The sequence below is a fragment of the Xiphophorus maculatus genome, chromosome 10 (genome assembly GCF_002775205.1).
Source record: "Xiphophorus maculatus strain JP 163 A chromosome 10, X_maculatus-5.0-male, whole genome shotgun sequence".
Lineage (NCBI taxonomy): Eukaryota > Metazoa > Chordata > Actinopteri > Cyprinodontiformes > Poeciliidae > Xiphophorus > Xiphophorus maculatus.
This window is the reverse complement of record NC_036452.1, coordinates 15,383,204-15,398,383: the sequence shown is the minus strand read 5'-3', so window position 1 is coordinate 15,398,383 and position 15,180 is coordinate 15,383,204. Positions and strand designations below refer to the sequence as shown.

The window sequence follows — 15,180 nt, the reverse complement described above, 5'->3', positions numbered from 1 at the left end:
TAGAAAACACATAACTTACGCGCTCCAGCTGATCGATCCGTGGATGGCATCCCTTTTTTTTCTCACCCCAGTTGGTGGAGGCTTAGCTCCTCCTAAAGCAAAAACGCGTCCTCGCTTATTGTTATTCTCTTATTTAATTTGATGTAGCGCTGAGTCCAGGTGGAAGCCCGCTCTGCTCCTCTTGTGGCGCGGCTCAGCACGCCTCCTGGAGATGCTGCCGAGCAGGACTGAGGAGCTCCACTAATGTGGGATGATGATGATGATGATGATGATGATGATGATGTCGCGGGAATAGGAGCGTTAGTTCCCTCCTAACGAGAACATGCACCGCCTGAGTCACCGCGTATTTTCCAGGCAGAGTCCAATCTGTCAGCAGCACACTGGAGTGGAAGGTTATTTATCAAACATTTAAGTCCGGCTAGAATTTTAATATGAACAACATTCTTCATCCTCCACGGGGTTGAAAAAAAAAATAGTGTGAAAAAGCATGAATCTATTTATAGCCCACGCTTTTCGAACAGCTTACATTTAAAGACACATGCCTCTTCCAAAGGCTACATCCTCCATACATCAGCTTTGTTTGTTTTCACACCTTCTGTTTGCAGGACTGTGAGGAAAAACGTGGCTGGAGTTGTTGGCACCGGATCCACAGCGAAGCGCCTGGATCTGTAGGCGTCTTTTACAGCCATGGGAACAATGTGGGTCAATGCCCCACTTATGTGAAGCACAAACTGTCGTCTTACTTCTTCCCCCCATATACTGGGGGTTTCATTTTCAATAAAGTTTTTTCTTTTTTTTAACTATTTATAAATTAAATAGGAATGTTGCAGGAATTTATTTTATTACTTTAAACAATGAATGCTGCAATAATAACGACAAAATAGTTTATTTCTTTTCTTGTACTGATGCAATTTAAATTAGGCAGGCTAAGTCAGAGTAGTAAATAATTTTAACATTTAAGAAACATATCAGTTTAAAAATGTTAATTTATATCCAACCCCTCTTTATTCTGATACTCATAAATAAAAAGTATCCCTCAATATATTGACGGAAGCTTCATTTTTGGTGAACCCTGGATGTGGATAAATCTCATGCCAAATTATAATAAAGTCAGACTAAGCTTTGGAATCCACCATATCTTGCACAAGTATTTACACCTTTCAAATTTTCAACATTTTTCACATTTCTGAGCAACACCGAGCATTGAAAAACTCCATGGCAACATGATGAGATGGTTTATTTTGTGAAGCAATTTCATCCATCAACTGAAAACGGAAAGAGTATGGCACAGCTCCAAACCAACCAAAATATAGTGTTCATCAAGAGCATTAAGACGGGAGAATCTGTTACAGCTAGTAGTTATATAACCTTTGTGGCGGTCGGAGAACACAGAAACTGAGTGAAAACCAACATTTGTTCAAGTAAGAAGGAAGCATGGATGTGAAAATTATCAATAAACAGATTGTGGGTAAAGACAAGAATTTGTTACAATGGAAAATAAACCCAAAATACCCGGGAATTCAGAACTAATGTGGCAGGAAATAATGGATTAGAATGGCCCAGTCAAAGTCCGAACCTTAATAAACTCAAAATCTATGGTAACACTTGGCAAAAAGATTGAAAAAAAAAATTCTGAAGAAAAACATCTGATTTACATGGACCTGTAGTTCAGCTTCTGACTGGTGCACAAATTATTTAACTCAGTAAGTCCTTTATTCAGGCTAGATTAAATCATTATTTTTAATAACATTTTTATAGCGTTGTTTTTATTTCCTTCATATTTGTCTGTCATTTTACTTCTATATTTGAAATACTTTCCTCAAAACAATTACTTTAGCGAGACACTAGATGGCAGTGTTGTACACCACAACTCTTCACTTTTTACGACCTGAATTTCAGTATCCTGACCTTGCAAACAAACGTTTTTATCCCTAAGTGATCAATGCAATACACATCTGAATTTTTACAAACTTTTTTCAAACTTCCGGTTCTTGCAAAACGATTTAAATTCCTTTAACTTTTTTTTCATATTTTGCCATGGTACAACCAAAAATGATGGGTTTGATTGAAAATGCGTAGATATTCGCAAAGTACCGAAAAGAAAATGATCTATGAGTTTCAAAATATTTTCAAAATAAAAATCAGAAGTGTGGCAAGCATTTGTAATCATCCTCCCCCACACCCCTATTTACTCTGATTCCCTTAAGTAAAATCTAGTGTACAAAAGGCACCATGAAGACCAATTAACAGAGACTGGTAAGCGATTACGTTGTGGAAAACATTGAAGAGGTGTTAGGTTAAAAAGTTAATTCTGACGTTTTTGGAGCAGTGTTCATCCAACGATGACACAACTGCAAAAGTGCCAAGAAAATGATAGCCCAATTTAACTGATAGGCTAGATAAGGAGCAATCAGAGAAACAGAGGAAAAGTGTGTGCTAACTTTTTATAAGTCGCAGAGATCACTAGCTGACATGAAAAAATCTATTGATAATAAATCTATTTGCTCTGCACTCAGCAAACCAGGCCTTAGTGGAGTAGTGACCAGAAGAGAGTTCTGGTTGAAAGAAAATCATGTAGGGACACATCAGTCCTGTAGAAGAAATTACTCTGGTCAGATGAGACTAAAGTTGAGCCTTTTCACAAAAAGAGGAAATATTTTATGAGTTGCCTCTACACCCTGAGGGCTCTCTCTCCACAGAGGAACATATTAGTGATTGTGGGGTGTTTTCCCTCAGCACAGACAGAAAATCTGGTCAGAGTTGATGGAAAGGTGGATGCAACAACATACTGGCCAATCCTGGAAGAAAAGTGTTAGAGTTGAAGCTTGGACAGATGTTTGCCTTTCAGCAGAACAACAATCCAGAAGTCAGAGCTACAGTGGAACATGTGGTTCAAAGCATGTTCCCGTGTTTAGATGGGCTTGTCAAAGTTCAGACCTAAACCCATTTGAGAATGTCAAATTTGAAAATTGATGTATGAATTACCCATTCTGTCTGAGCTTGAGCTATTATGAACAACGGGCAAAATCAGAGTTTTCAGATGTGTAAAATTGATAGAGCAATGCCCACATGACTGCAGTTTTAATTGCAGTAAATATTTTTTCAAGATACTGTAAATACTTTCAAAGTGCACTGACATATTTTAATAGCCGAGATCCAATCAAGCTATTGATTAAATAATATACACAGTTTATTAGGAAAATTAGAATACAACTGTAAATACAACCGGATACAACTGTAAATGTATCCAAAAGAAAGATATAAGGTATTTTTTAGCTATTTTAGATGTATGACATCACCTGAGCATCCTGACCTAATGGTGCTAAAGGTCTTGAAGCCCAACTTGATTACCCATGCCCAGATGGCTGGAAAATAAATAAAACTTTAAATTACTGTTTTTTTCATTTAGATCTACTTTTTTCTCAGCATTCTCATCAATGTTTCTTTTTTTAACTGACACTAATGATACTGTGAGACCTTCATTTATCAGTCTGATTACCTGTATTTACCCAATACAGGTAATCAGACTATTATCCTTTGTTGCATGAAAAGGAACTCACCAATGTAGCGTTAGTGTCTTGGTGATTACATTTGTCAGAAACACTGAATATTTACTAAATGGCATTTCCACAGGTACTGCATTGAGCATTTTATTCCTGCTCAAGTGGAAACTTATGTTTGTGTAATGCAACCATTTGCATTTAGATGCACCTTTTAAATCCAAAGCGATCACAGTGTTAACGGTCCGTTGACAGTTCCCCCGGGCCTACAGAGGATTTTCCACTGGGGCTGTTATTGTCCAGTTGGTCACCCTTCAAGCAGCACGGCTGTGACAGAATGCCCAAACATTTAGGCTTCACATGCCTGGCAGTTTGTTGACTGTTGGGAATTGGAGCCGACAACTGGCAGGACTGGAGTCTGATGGGGTGCAGAAAAATACTGGTGGTAGCCTAAGGCCCCCCAGCCCCTTCCCCTCCTCTGACCAGTACAGTTTCCATTGAGGCAACTATCAGTTGCCTCAATGGCCACAGTTTCAGGCCAAAGTAAGATCAAGCTTATAATTATACTATCTAAACAGAAATTTATGTCCTTCATGGGTTCATTATAAACTGATTAATACATTTTTGGAGTGTTACTGATGCAGCTGGAATGGACAAATATCTTTTTACTCCTGATGCTGATCATATTTCAGCACCTTCTCTCTACCTTCTCCCATTTCTAAAAATCAGCAAAGCGTCTTTGTAAAGTCTCTGCAAAACATTTTTTTTTACTGATCATCTTCAATTCATTAGTTCAGGTTTTTCTAATGATCCAGACAAACTTTGTCATAAAGAAAATATTGTTAAAGTACATTATTTTAGTCCAGTTGTCTATAAGTAGAAATGTTCATACTTGTCTCATTCAAAAAAGGCCCCAAAAGCAGTTCTGTGAGTACTTTTGCGAACTGTTTTAAATGTTTGTTGAAGAATGATCCTCTTCAGGTTTGATTATCTCAATATTACAAACGTTGAACTAGCAATTATTAAATGTAGTGGGCATTTTCTAAAAACTGTGAACTGGCCCTAGTTTGATGCAAAATTGGAAGTTACGAATCAGCAGTATCAGCTGGTTACTGACTGGAAATACAAATAAGCACTGGGAAACCGTAGCAACAAGCTGTATTTTGTCTGTACTCTTTCACCCCCATGATGGCCTGGGGCTCTGACCAGTGAGGCATGGTGCCACCAATGCTAACAACTCAGGGGTGTCCAAAGTGCACCACAATTAAAAAAATACAGAGAATCTGTCCTGCTGGCAGCACAGGGGGTTGATGCAGGTCAGCACTTTTCTAAGAAAAATATAAAAAGAGCGAGAGTTTCATTTTTCTGTTATTTACAATGTTGCTGTTTTTAATGACTAAACTTTGCTAAATAGAGCAAGGGCTGACCTTTGCCCTGTGCTTTTTCCCCACCACAACCCCCGAGGACAACGGACCCAAAAGAAATTATTATCAGTGCAGCAATTGGACATGACACTTTTTGTGTTCAGGATCAACAATGATTTCCAGATTACTACACTGCGTCATTAAAATATTGCATATTTAGAGTTTTACTGAAGAGATTAAAAAAATAACATATTTGTTGTGAAATTAATTTTTTGTGGCCTTTGAGTGCTGTCAACTCTTTGACTTTGGCCCTGGTGGCAAAAGGTTTGGACACCGCTGCCTTAAGTAGATAAAACTGACCCAACTGAGCTATTTTGAGCATCTACACTGTAAAACATAATAAGTGGACTTTACTTTAAAATGTGTGCAAAATTGCTGCCTCAAAAAAAATCAAAGTTTCAAAATGTAAAAATGTTAGTATGTGAAAGCTGTAAATGTAAGTTAAGCACATTTAATTTATTTGATTAAAGTTAGCATTGTAATTCACTAAACACCAAAAAATTCACTGGGCTTGAGTGTTATCAAACATTGATCAAAGTCAAGTCATATTCACCCATCTTTTTCAGTTAAATACAAAGTTACAATTTATAGTGACAGAAAATAAGTTGTGTTTACTTAAATCTGTGCAAACCAATTGCCTCAAAAGAATCAATTATTGCAACATATAAAAACAAGTGATGTTACGTTGTGCAATTTAAGTGTTGCAAACCTAAAATAACCTTTTAAATGTTATCAGGTTATTCTTATATAACCTGATAACATTTAGTTGTACATAAACTAAACATTAAAGACATATGCAAATTGACTTATATGCCAATTTGCAAAAAATATTGTTTTCCATGGTAAAGAATATTTTTTAACATGTCTAAAGTGTTATTCTCAACACACACAAAAAATTCTGCCTACATCACCAAAAGCATTGTATTTGTTAGATACAGTACAGACCAAAAGTTTGGACACACCTTTTAATGCAATGAGTTTCCTTTATTTTCATGACTATTGACATTGTAGATTCACATTGAAGGCATCAAAACTATGAATAACACATGTGGAAATATGCACTAAACAAAAAAGTGTAAAACAACTGAAAATAGCCCTTATATTCTAGTTTCTTCAAAGTAGCAACCTTTTGCTGTGATTACTGCTTTGCACACACTCTGCATTTTCTTGATGAGCTTCAAGAGGTCGTCACCTGAAATGGTTTTCACTTCATAGGTGTGCCCTGTCAGGTTAATAAGTGGGATTTCTTGCCTTATAAATAGTCATGGAAATAAAGAAAACCCATTGAATTAGAAGGTGTGTCCAAACTTTTGGTCTGTACTGTACATTAAAAAGCATATTCTCATTGAATCATATTTTATTTTTCAACACTTAAATCAGTTATACAGAAGTTCAAAAGTTTCTCTTTGGTTTGCAGATTTGCTTGAGCAGAAATGGAGTAACGTCTGGACATGCCCTGAATGTTAAGTGTTAACCCTTCACAATCCAAAATCTTTCAAATACCTAACTTTTTTACATCAACGCAATTTAAAAAGATTAACTTAAAAAGCATATTTTTTTTATCTGAAAGTTTATGCGACAAACCACAACTAAATAAATATCCACTGTTATGTACAGAATCAGTGATGCTGAGACCATGGGAACTTTGGTAGTGTGCATGTTAGTCATTTATTCAGTTATTTTCTAAGTCCAAGGTAACATTTTTTTTTGTTTTTGAGTCCAAGCTTTACTTTCCTTTTGCAGAAGTTTGTTGGTCCAAACAATCCAATTTTAGCCTGATATGTTTACAGAATCTGTTCTGAAACCCTTCCTATGTTTGTGTCTGTAAGGTGACAAGATGTAAAATGATCTGGAAGACACTGGGATTTCAGCATTAAAAACAAAAGCAACCAACCCTGACGTGTATATGTGATGATCACGCTCAGCAGGGATCATATTACATGCTCATATGAGGAGTGAAAACTCCAAGACTATCTAATCTTTATCTTCATGTACAAACATCTGACTCTTCACTGTTATATCACTTTCTCTTTTATGGTTTTCAAAACAAGAAACTGCACAAACTAAAATATGTTCTGACTTAGAGCTCACTCGTGCTGGCTTTCTAGAGACAATCCCAGAGGTACTGACGCAGCCGCCGTTTATGTAACAAGAGATTTGATTAGGACAGCCAGTTCCCTGATGAAGGCATTTCTATTCAGAACTGGCGAGCTTCCAGAGAATCATTCACAGACTGGGAACTGGGAGGGCGTAAACAAGTAGCAGTGGACCAGACTGCGTCATCATGAAGGTTAAGGAAAAGGTTGGAAATTTTATCTTTCAATGAAGAAATCTGATTCACATTGGATCCTAATGAATGGATGTAAAAGCTAATAAACAGTTGAACAGTTAATTTGATTACTGATTATATACAGTACATTAAAAAGCATAGATGAATGGATAGATGGATGGATGGATGGATGGATGGATGGATGGATGGATGGATGGATGGATGGATGGATGGATGGATGGATGGATGGATGGATGGATGGATGGATGGATGGATGGATTGATGGATGGATGGATGGATGGATGGATGGACGGATGGATAGACGGATGGACGGATCCTGTTATACACACAAAACTGGTGTTTATGTAGGTGTGTTAAGAAGAAAGCAATTTCTAAAAGAAAATCTTTGGTCATGTTTGCAGTTTGACACAAGCCACATAGTTTACACAACAAACATGTAGAAGAAAGTGCTCCAGTCAGATTACACCAAAACTGAACTTGGTACTGGTAGTGTTAATGCAAAACACTCTGTGTGATGGAAAACTAACCTTGTACATCACCCTGAGCACACCATCCCTATTGTGAAACATGGTAGTGGCAACATCATACTGTAGGAATGTTTTCTTTTCAGCAGGGAACCTGGTCAGAATTGATGTGGCAAAAAAGCTATTAGAGACTTTAAATATAATAAAGGTTAATCTCCCTGCAGGGCATTTATCCTAAACAGGCAGCCAGACCTCAGTCAACAAAGCTCATTTGTTGATTGAATGACCTAGTCAAGGCTCAAACATAAATACAAATGCATGTTGAATCCCTTATCCCTTATCGCATCAAACTCGCATTTAATGTCTCATATTAAAGTTAATTGTTTGGATTTAGAGACAAAAGTAAATTATTAACTTGAATAAACTCTAAATATTAACCCACTTTATATGTTTCTGATATCCCTGCCTACCTCTACCCCCACCAAAGTTACTGTTAGTGATTCGTGGAATAAAGTGGGGCTGCCAAACAGCCCCACACTTTACTCAAGTAAAGTATGTTTACTTGAGCCGTTGCTTCAACTGTTCTGGAATCGTTTCCTTTCTGGGAGGGTCCAAACTAACCACGCCTTCTAACGGCTCCGATTGGTCACTCTGGAGGGTAAATAAAATTCCTTTCATCTGATTGGTTGAAGATCAGTATTTTTATTTCGTCCCGCAAGCCGTAGCAGCTAGAAACCAACCCACTCAGAAAACTGGGGGCCGAGCCTCCCTTCTGGATTATTGTTGACACAAACTGGACCTAAAAGAGAAAGGAACCATCTGATAGCCATCATGAAGTTTGTACGCTTTATAATGAAAAACGCCGCGTTGGCCAGCGCGCCGAAGCACATCGAGCATTTCTCCAAATTCTCTCCGTCTCCGCTCTCCATGAAGCAGTTCATCGATTTCGGTGAGTTGAGCTCGAATTTGATTTTTCCCATTTTAGCGAAGCTACTTGAACGGTTTAAATCCGCTAAATTCTGCAACACCCATTCATGCTGTGGGTTGTAATTGTGAATTTCAAAGCATGCATCTGCTGTGCACGGGCCTGCTGTAATTTGCTGTTCATAGGCGCGCAGTGTTGCATCAGATCTGCTGCAAACTCAGGCTGCACCATTTTGCCTCTAACTGGTCGCAAAACAAGTTATGATCTGCAGGTGTTAATTTAGATAAAGGAATATAAAATGATAAATGTACTCAAATAAAACAAACTTTAAATGATATGCTTGCTCAGACCGTTTAAACCCTAAAGAGCATGGCAACTTGAAGTGAAACGGAGGAAAAATATTTTATTTTTGCAAATAAATTGCTGAATTTATAGTTTTTTTCTCTCTCAGACCATTATCCATCATCAAATGAAGTTTTTATGTCTGTCAGTTCTTACCTGGCTCTAACTGTTCACAAAAACAACTTCTAAGCTGCAAATGGGTCTGTTTAAAGATGCATCATATTTTACTTTATTTATTCAAAATACACTCAAGTAATTCAAAATAAAATTTCTGATTTTATTTTGCTTACTGAAACCCTTCGAAACCTAAAAAAAAAAGTAGAACAGTAAGGAATAATTAAAACTTAATGTTTGTGTGAGAAAAATCTGAATTGATTTGTTTTGTCTCTGTTTACCGCTAACTTTCAGGTTCCATCAATGCCTGTGAAAAGACATCCTTTGTCTTCTTGAGGCAGGAACTCCCTGTGAGACTCTCCAACATCATGAAGGAGATCAACCTCCTGCCAGACAAGCTGCTCACTACTCCCTCAGTCCAAATGGTGCAGAGATGGTGAGTTGTTTGTCCAGAAGACGGCCTATTGATTTTTATTGGCCTGGGTTTTATCTGCAGGCTGATATGTCGCCCTTTCTCGTGGCCAAGTTTTATTACAATCACAGCGGCTGTTGTTTACCACAAACCGGGGCGGTTGATCCGCCCTCATTAGTTACATAACACTCTGAATTACAACAAAGCCCTGTGACCGAGTTGTGCTCTCTCCAACTTGCTCAGAGCGGAGGATGGGGGAGTGGCTGTGAGCTGTGAACTTTAGCCCAGTTTCCCCGTCACAAACCCACGTGACCTGTGTTTTTCTCACTGAACTATTTTTGCTTCCTTCATGAACTTTCACTTCCTTCAGACTTACTCTGCTGTGCCTCCTGTGTTTCTCATTACATGTTTATTGGTTTGTTTTATTTTATTTTTTTCAGGTATTGTCAGAGTTTAATGGAGATCCTTGACTTCCTAGACACGAATCCAGATGACCACAGAGTGCTTGCAGAGTAAGGCTTTAGTTCTTGTAAAGATGTTATAACAGAAGACTAATTTCCCAATTAATGCATCTGTTTCTTGAAGATGCTAAGTCCCCGACAGCTGAAGGTGTATACTTTCTCCCCAGGTTTGTCGATGCCTTGGTTACCATCAGAAACAGACACAACGACGTGGTGCCGACCATGGCGCAGGGGATCATTGAATACAAGGAGGTTTTTCCCCAGGATGTGGTCACCAACCAGAACATCCAGTATTTTCTGGACCGCTTCTACATGAGCCGCATCTCCATACGAATGCTGATCAACCAACACAGTAAGCCCACAACCAGTTTCAAAATTCAGCTAGATTTTATTTTTTTGTGTTTGTTTCTTTAATTTTTGGTCATATTTTTCATTTTTGGTTTACTTTCATTACTGTTTTGTTTATTATTATTATTATTTTATGCCAAAGAATTTTTTTTAGATATTTGTTAGAGACATGTTACAATTTTCATTTGTCACCTACCTGATGAACAACCTAATCATTCACAAAAGAAATCCTTAAAGGCAAATATCGAAAAATGTCCATTACAGTTATAATCTGAGGTGATTTAGACAACGACTGTAACAGAAGTTCCTCCCTCATTTTTCTTTCAGTCAGCATTGACCTTACTAAGATGCCACTGTTCAGCAGAGGACAGATTTATTGAGCTAGGTTTTTAAAATGTCAGTTTTGCACTTTTGTACTGAAAATCATCCCTTGTTGCAGTTATTTCTATGAATATTGAATATTATTGGGTAGATATGACAGCAAAGGGAGAGTTTAGCTACTTATCTCATTTGGATTGGCGACAGACATTCACATATTTAAATTTACACAAGTCTATTCCAAACATCACACCCCACAAATGATAAGAGCCAAAAGAAAGGAAAAAAGTGGTTAAGGCCACTGCTACGTCAGCATGTTCTTCGTTTATCAGCGCAGATAGCCTATCTCTGCTTAGCTGCTGACATTTTTCAGGCCCCTGTGCATTTATGCTGCAGCTGAATTCATATGTGCAGTAAAACCCGCACAACTGGTGCAGAAGGAGATAAGAGAAAGAATGAAAGGTGTCTTTTTTTTCTTTTTTATCTGGTACGGTCCTGCACAGTCTAGTTTTGTTTGTCAGAGAGCGCCTGGATAATCCACGATGTTGACAGACAAACTGCTGAAGCATGCATTATCGTTGATCCAAAGTGAAATATTTCGAAACTGCTATTACATGAAGGGCAAACGTCAAGAGTTGTATAACCTCGTCCCTATGGAACCAGTTTCACACTCGGGCAACTTTTAATGCCCTACACGTCTTTCGTAACATCTTGTTTTTCCAAACTAAGGGGAGAGCAGAATGACTGCATGTAAGCATGGAAATCACTTAATGCTATTTTTTACTCTTCTTTTGCACAGGCAATACCAAGCCCAAGAGTCTTGCCTGTGCAAAAGACAAGACTTTCACACATTTAAAAACTTTTTTTGTTGCAAAAACTTTGTAGGTAAAATATAAAATGTCGAATACCCCTGATTTTCCCTTATTCCCTTGTTTTCTGCAGCTCTTGTGTTTGATGGCACCACTAACCCAGTCCACCCAAACACAATAGGAAGCATCGACCCTCAATGCAATGTAGGAGATGTAGTCCAAGGTGAGTATGAACTTGACTTAAGGCCTCAAAATACTTAAACTGGCCACAATTTATAGCAATCATTGGTTTTTTTTAGCTACTTTACGGGTTTTAAAGTAGCTGCAATCATGTTCCATCCACTTTAAAAACAATGTTGTGTTTTGTTTTGTCTGCAATTAAAATTAAGTTTCTTTTCATTATCATCAGATGCCTTCCACAGTGCTAAGATGTTGTGTGACCAGTATTACCTCCGCTCTCCTGATTTGGTTTTGCAGGAAATGAACCGTAAGTTTCCATTGATTTGTTCCATGTAGTTTAACGATTCGGTGCTATGCAAAAGTTTTCATAGTTCTTGACCCTTTTTCACTTTTTCTGAAGTTTCACTGTATTTTATGGGAATTTCTCGAAACAGACCAACACAAAGCAGATGAAATAAAAATTTGTATATTGTGCCTTTACCCCCCTAAATAAAGTCCATTGCAAACAACAACCTTCAGAAATTTCCCCACTGTGGGAGCAGAAGATGTGTGTAGCAGATTATGAATGAGGAGCTGATCTCTGTATATATTTTTTTATTCTTCTTTTGCACAGACAAGACGAAGAGTCACCCCATAAGCATCGTTTATGTGCCCTCCCACCTTTACCACATGTTGTTTGAGCTTTTCAAGGTAGGAGATGCTGCCTTCTAATTCATGCATATGCCTAAAATTAACAGTCATTTAAAAAAAAAACAAAGTTTCTTTTTTTCTCTTTGTAGAATGCAATGAGAGCTACCATTGAGACTCATGAAAACAGCAACAGCCTCCCACCCATTAAGGTCATGGTGTCTCTCGGTGGAGAGGACATGTCAATCAAGGTGAGACAAAGTTTAAAGTGCAGGGCAACTACATTTCCATTTCCAGCAGTTGCTTAGATAAGATGAGTGCAAATAGTTTTACAACTTCAAAGGGCAGTAAAGAATATGCTTCATGGTCAGATAAAATCTTTTATTTTGGAGCAGGAAGACGCCAAATCTTTATCTCCTACATAGTACATAGTAGTACAAAGGATTTTTGCGCTGAAGAAATCTGAATGTGAATAATTGATCAGTTTTGTCTTTCAATGTGTGAATTTTTCAGTTTTAAATGAAGCCAATATTTCCCAGCAGAAGTTGTTTTTGCTCTCTGAATGTTTGATCTGTCCCACTTATGTAACGACTTAGTCCTCGTTTCAGCACAGCGCTTTCTGTAGCCTCTCCGATAAGATAAGTCGATATTTTTCACCGGGATCAGCAGGTCTCTGGTTGTCATCTGGCTACAACTGGCCCAGTTGAACAAACAGAATCGCTACAGAAAACATCAGATGATCTTTCAGTTCCTCTTTAGTAAAATTTGATCAATCTCAAGAAGTCAAACTGATCTATGTTGGATAAAAACAAAAGCTCTGGGTCAGGGGTAACACTGGATACGTTTTCTACATGTATCAAACAGTGGTTGCTAAGTTATCCAAATGACCATCCTGACGTAAAGTAGTAGTAGTTGCATTTTTCTAAATATTTTATGTATATATCTCTGCTTATCATTAACCTCCTAGGGACTATTGTTTTTGGAAAAATTAGCTTTTATTTGCAAAATCTGCAGTTTAACAATTACAACATTCTACCTAATCTGTTCATTTTTGACCAGGTTAGCTCTCATCTCCTGTCAGCACTCATGTCTTCTGTTTCTCTGTCTGTTCCCCTGTAGGTGAGCGACCGAGGCGGCGGCGTCCCGTTTCGCAAGATCGAGAACCTTTTCAGCTACATGTACTCCACTGCTCCTGCTCCACAGATCAGCGACCACTCCAGTACACCCTTGGTAAGGAGGTTTTGGTTTAGATGTACAGATGCTCTCAGCCTTTGTGCTTCTCAAAAATGTTTTTAGTCTTTTATTTAGACTTTGCTCTGTAGAGGTTGCGTTTCTACCGCCTTTTTTTTGTCATCTGTCGTTATCTCCCTAGTCAACAAAAGCGATTCTGAAAAAAGGTGCTACTAGTTCCAAACTACAAATTTTAAGCCTTTCCCCTTTCTCTGCAGGCTGGATTCGGCTACGGCCTTCCCATTTCTCGTCTCTACGCTAAGTATTTCCAGGGGGATCTGCAGCTTTACTCGATGGAGGGTTTCGGCACAGATGCTGTCATCTACTTGAAGGTGAGCTAGTTTGTGCATGAAACTGTAGCACAAAACAATCGGGTGTGAACTTCCTTTTGATTTAGTAAATTTCTTTTTCTGATATGTCCCTCTAGGCTCTTTCCACAGACTCTATCGAAAGGTTGCCAGTGTACAACAAAACCGCTCTGAAGAACTACAAAGTGTGCCAGGAGGCTGATGACTGGTGCGTGCCCAGTAAAGAACCCTTAGATCTGCGCAAATACAAGGTGGCCTAGTCAGACCTTCGGGTGCAACCGCTGCTTTAAGACTACGAAGTATGGATTCTCCATGAACCACGTCCTAGTATTCCCATGGGATCATCCGCCGAAGCAGATGAGCTTCTTACACCTCCCAGAACCAGACCAGATTTCAGCCGACGTCACCAGTAGCATGTCATTTCCAGCTTCTGTCATTCTTTCTGGTTTCTGTAATAGAGAATTAGACAAACTCGGAACTGCTACTAACAGGACATTTAAAGAAGGTTACCATTGAGACCTGGTGAAGCAGCCCGGGCGCTGCTGAAACGAGACTCGGCATCAAGCGGTAAAAGGTGGAGTCATGTGCAGGTGGGGGTAGACGGAGGAGGGCACCCAGCCCATTATTGGGTGTCAGAAAATGAGAGAGAAGTCGAGAGCAAGAGTGGACAGAGGAAGTTGAAAGAGATCCAGCAGTTTTGAGTTAGATGTAGAGGCTTTTACAGAACAGTGAAATCTGTCGTCCATCTATGCCTTATAGTTGCAAATCCTCGCAAAGGCACGTTTTGTTTTAATACTTGAACTATCACAACTGATATTTGCACCTTAAATTTGATGGTACTGTAATGGTGTTTGGTTTGGGAATTTTGAGCAAATGTTAGATTCTGAAGTTGAGGTTGTTTTTTTTGCATTAATTTTCTTGCAGACGTTTTGTATTTCAGCCTTTGCAAATGTAAAAGAAAACTGATCTTGTGCTCAGTTTTTTGGACCAGGCTGAATTTAATCCTCATTTTTTGTGCATTATTTGTAAGAACTACAAAGAAAAAGGGCATCATTTTCAACAAGCTGCAGCCCCACTGGGCCCAAGTTTGCTGTCAGTCCATCAGAGTATTTGCCAGCCTTGTCTCAAAGCTAACATCTTGAAGACGAAGTCATTATAAATGAGTTTTATTAAGCCCCAGTGGGTGCCATGTTTGTGGTTTTAATAGGCCAGTTTTTCGCACACTGTGCCAAATGAGACTGCCACGGGTCCAGATGTGTTCACAATAGTTTTTATTGTGTTTATCTAACTCATGCAGTATAAAATGTTATTTTTATAGCTACACTTTGACTGAAAGTGTAGCTAACAGTATTTAACATGTAAATACGGTTAATAAAAACAGAAACACCTGTAGGCAAAATGTTGTTTTTGTCTCTTTTCTTTTTCTGT

At 38.4% G+C, this 15,180-nt stretch overlaps 2 protein-coding genes across 2 annotated transcripts in view; one reads left to right on the top strand and one right to left on the bottom strand.

Moving 5' to 3' along the window:
• tbkbp1 (TBK1 binding protein 1) overlaps positions 1-234 on the bottom strand; it is a 64,826-nt gene extending 64,592 nt beyond the window's left edge. Inside the window, exon 1 of the mRNA XM_023341294.1 lies at positions 20-234. The gene's annotated coding sequence lies outside the window, so the exon portion shown is untranslated. The remainder of the gene's footprint in view (positions 1-19) is intronic.
• An 8,159-nt stretch (positions 235-8,393) lies between these two features.
• Positions 8,394-15,151, top strand: LOC102223173 (pyruvate dehydrogenase (acetyl-transferring) kinase isozyme 2, mitochondrial-like). The gene is made up of 11 exons (XM_005815972.3): positions 8,394-8,627; positions 9,354-9,495; positions 9,912-9,983; positions 10,100-10,284; positions 11,541-11,630; positions 11,817-11,894; positions 12,201-12,277; positions 12,367-12,465; positions 13,334-13,444; positions 13,663-13,776; positions 13,872-15,151. Exons 1-11 carry the CDS (start codon positions 8,510-8,512, stop codon positions 14,010-14,012), a joined length of 1,227 nt encoding a protein of 408 aa, XP_005816029.1. The 5' UTR covers positions 8,394-8,509; the 3' UTR covers positions 14,013-15,151.
• The last annotated feature ends 29 nt before the right edge of the window (positions 15,152-15,180 follow it).

Coding starts and splice junctions, on each gene's coding strand:
- LOC102223173 (XM_005815972.3), top strand. CDS start 8,510: ATGAAGTTTGTACGCTTTATAATGAAAAACGCCGCGTTGGCCAGCGCG. Junction 12,466..13,333: donor GAGAGGACATGTCAATCAAG/GTGAGACAAAGT, acceptor GTTCCCCTGTAG/GTGAGCGACCGAGGCGGCGG. Junction 13,777..13,871: donor ATGCTGTCATCTACTTGAAG/GTGAGCTAGTTT, acceptor ATGTCCCTCTAG/GCTCTTTCCACAGACTCTAT.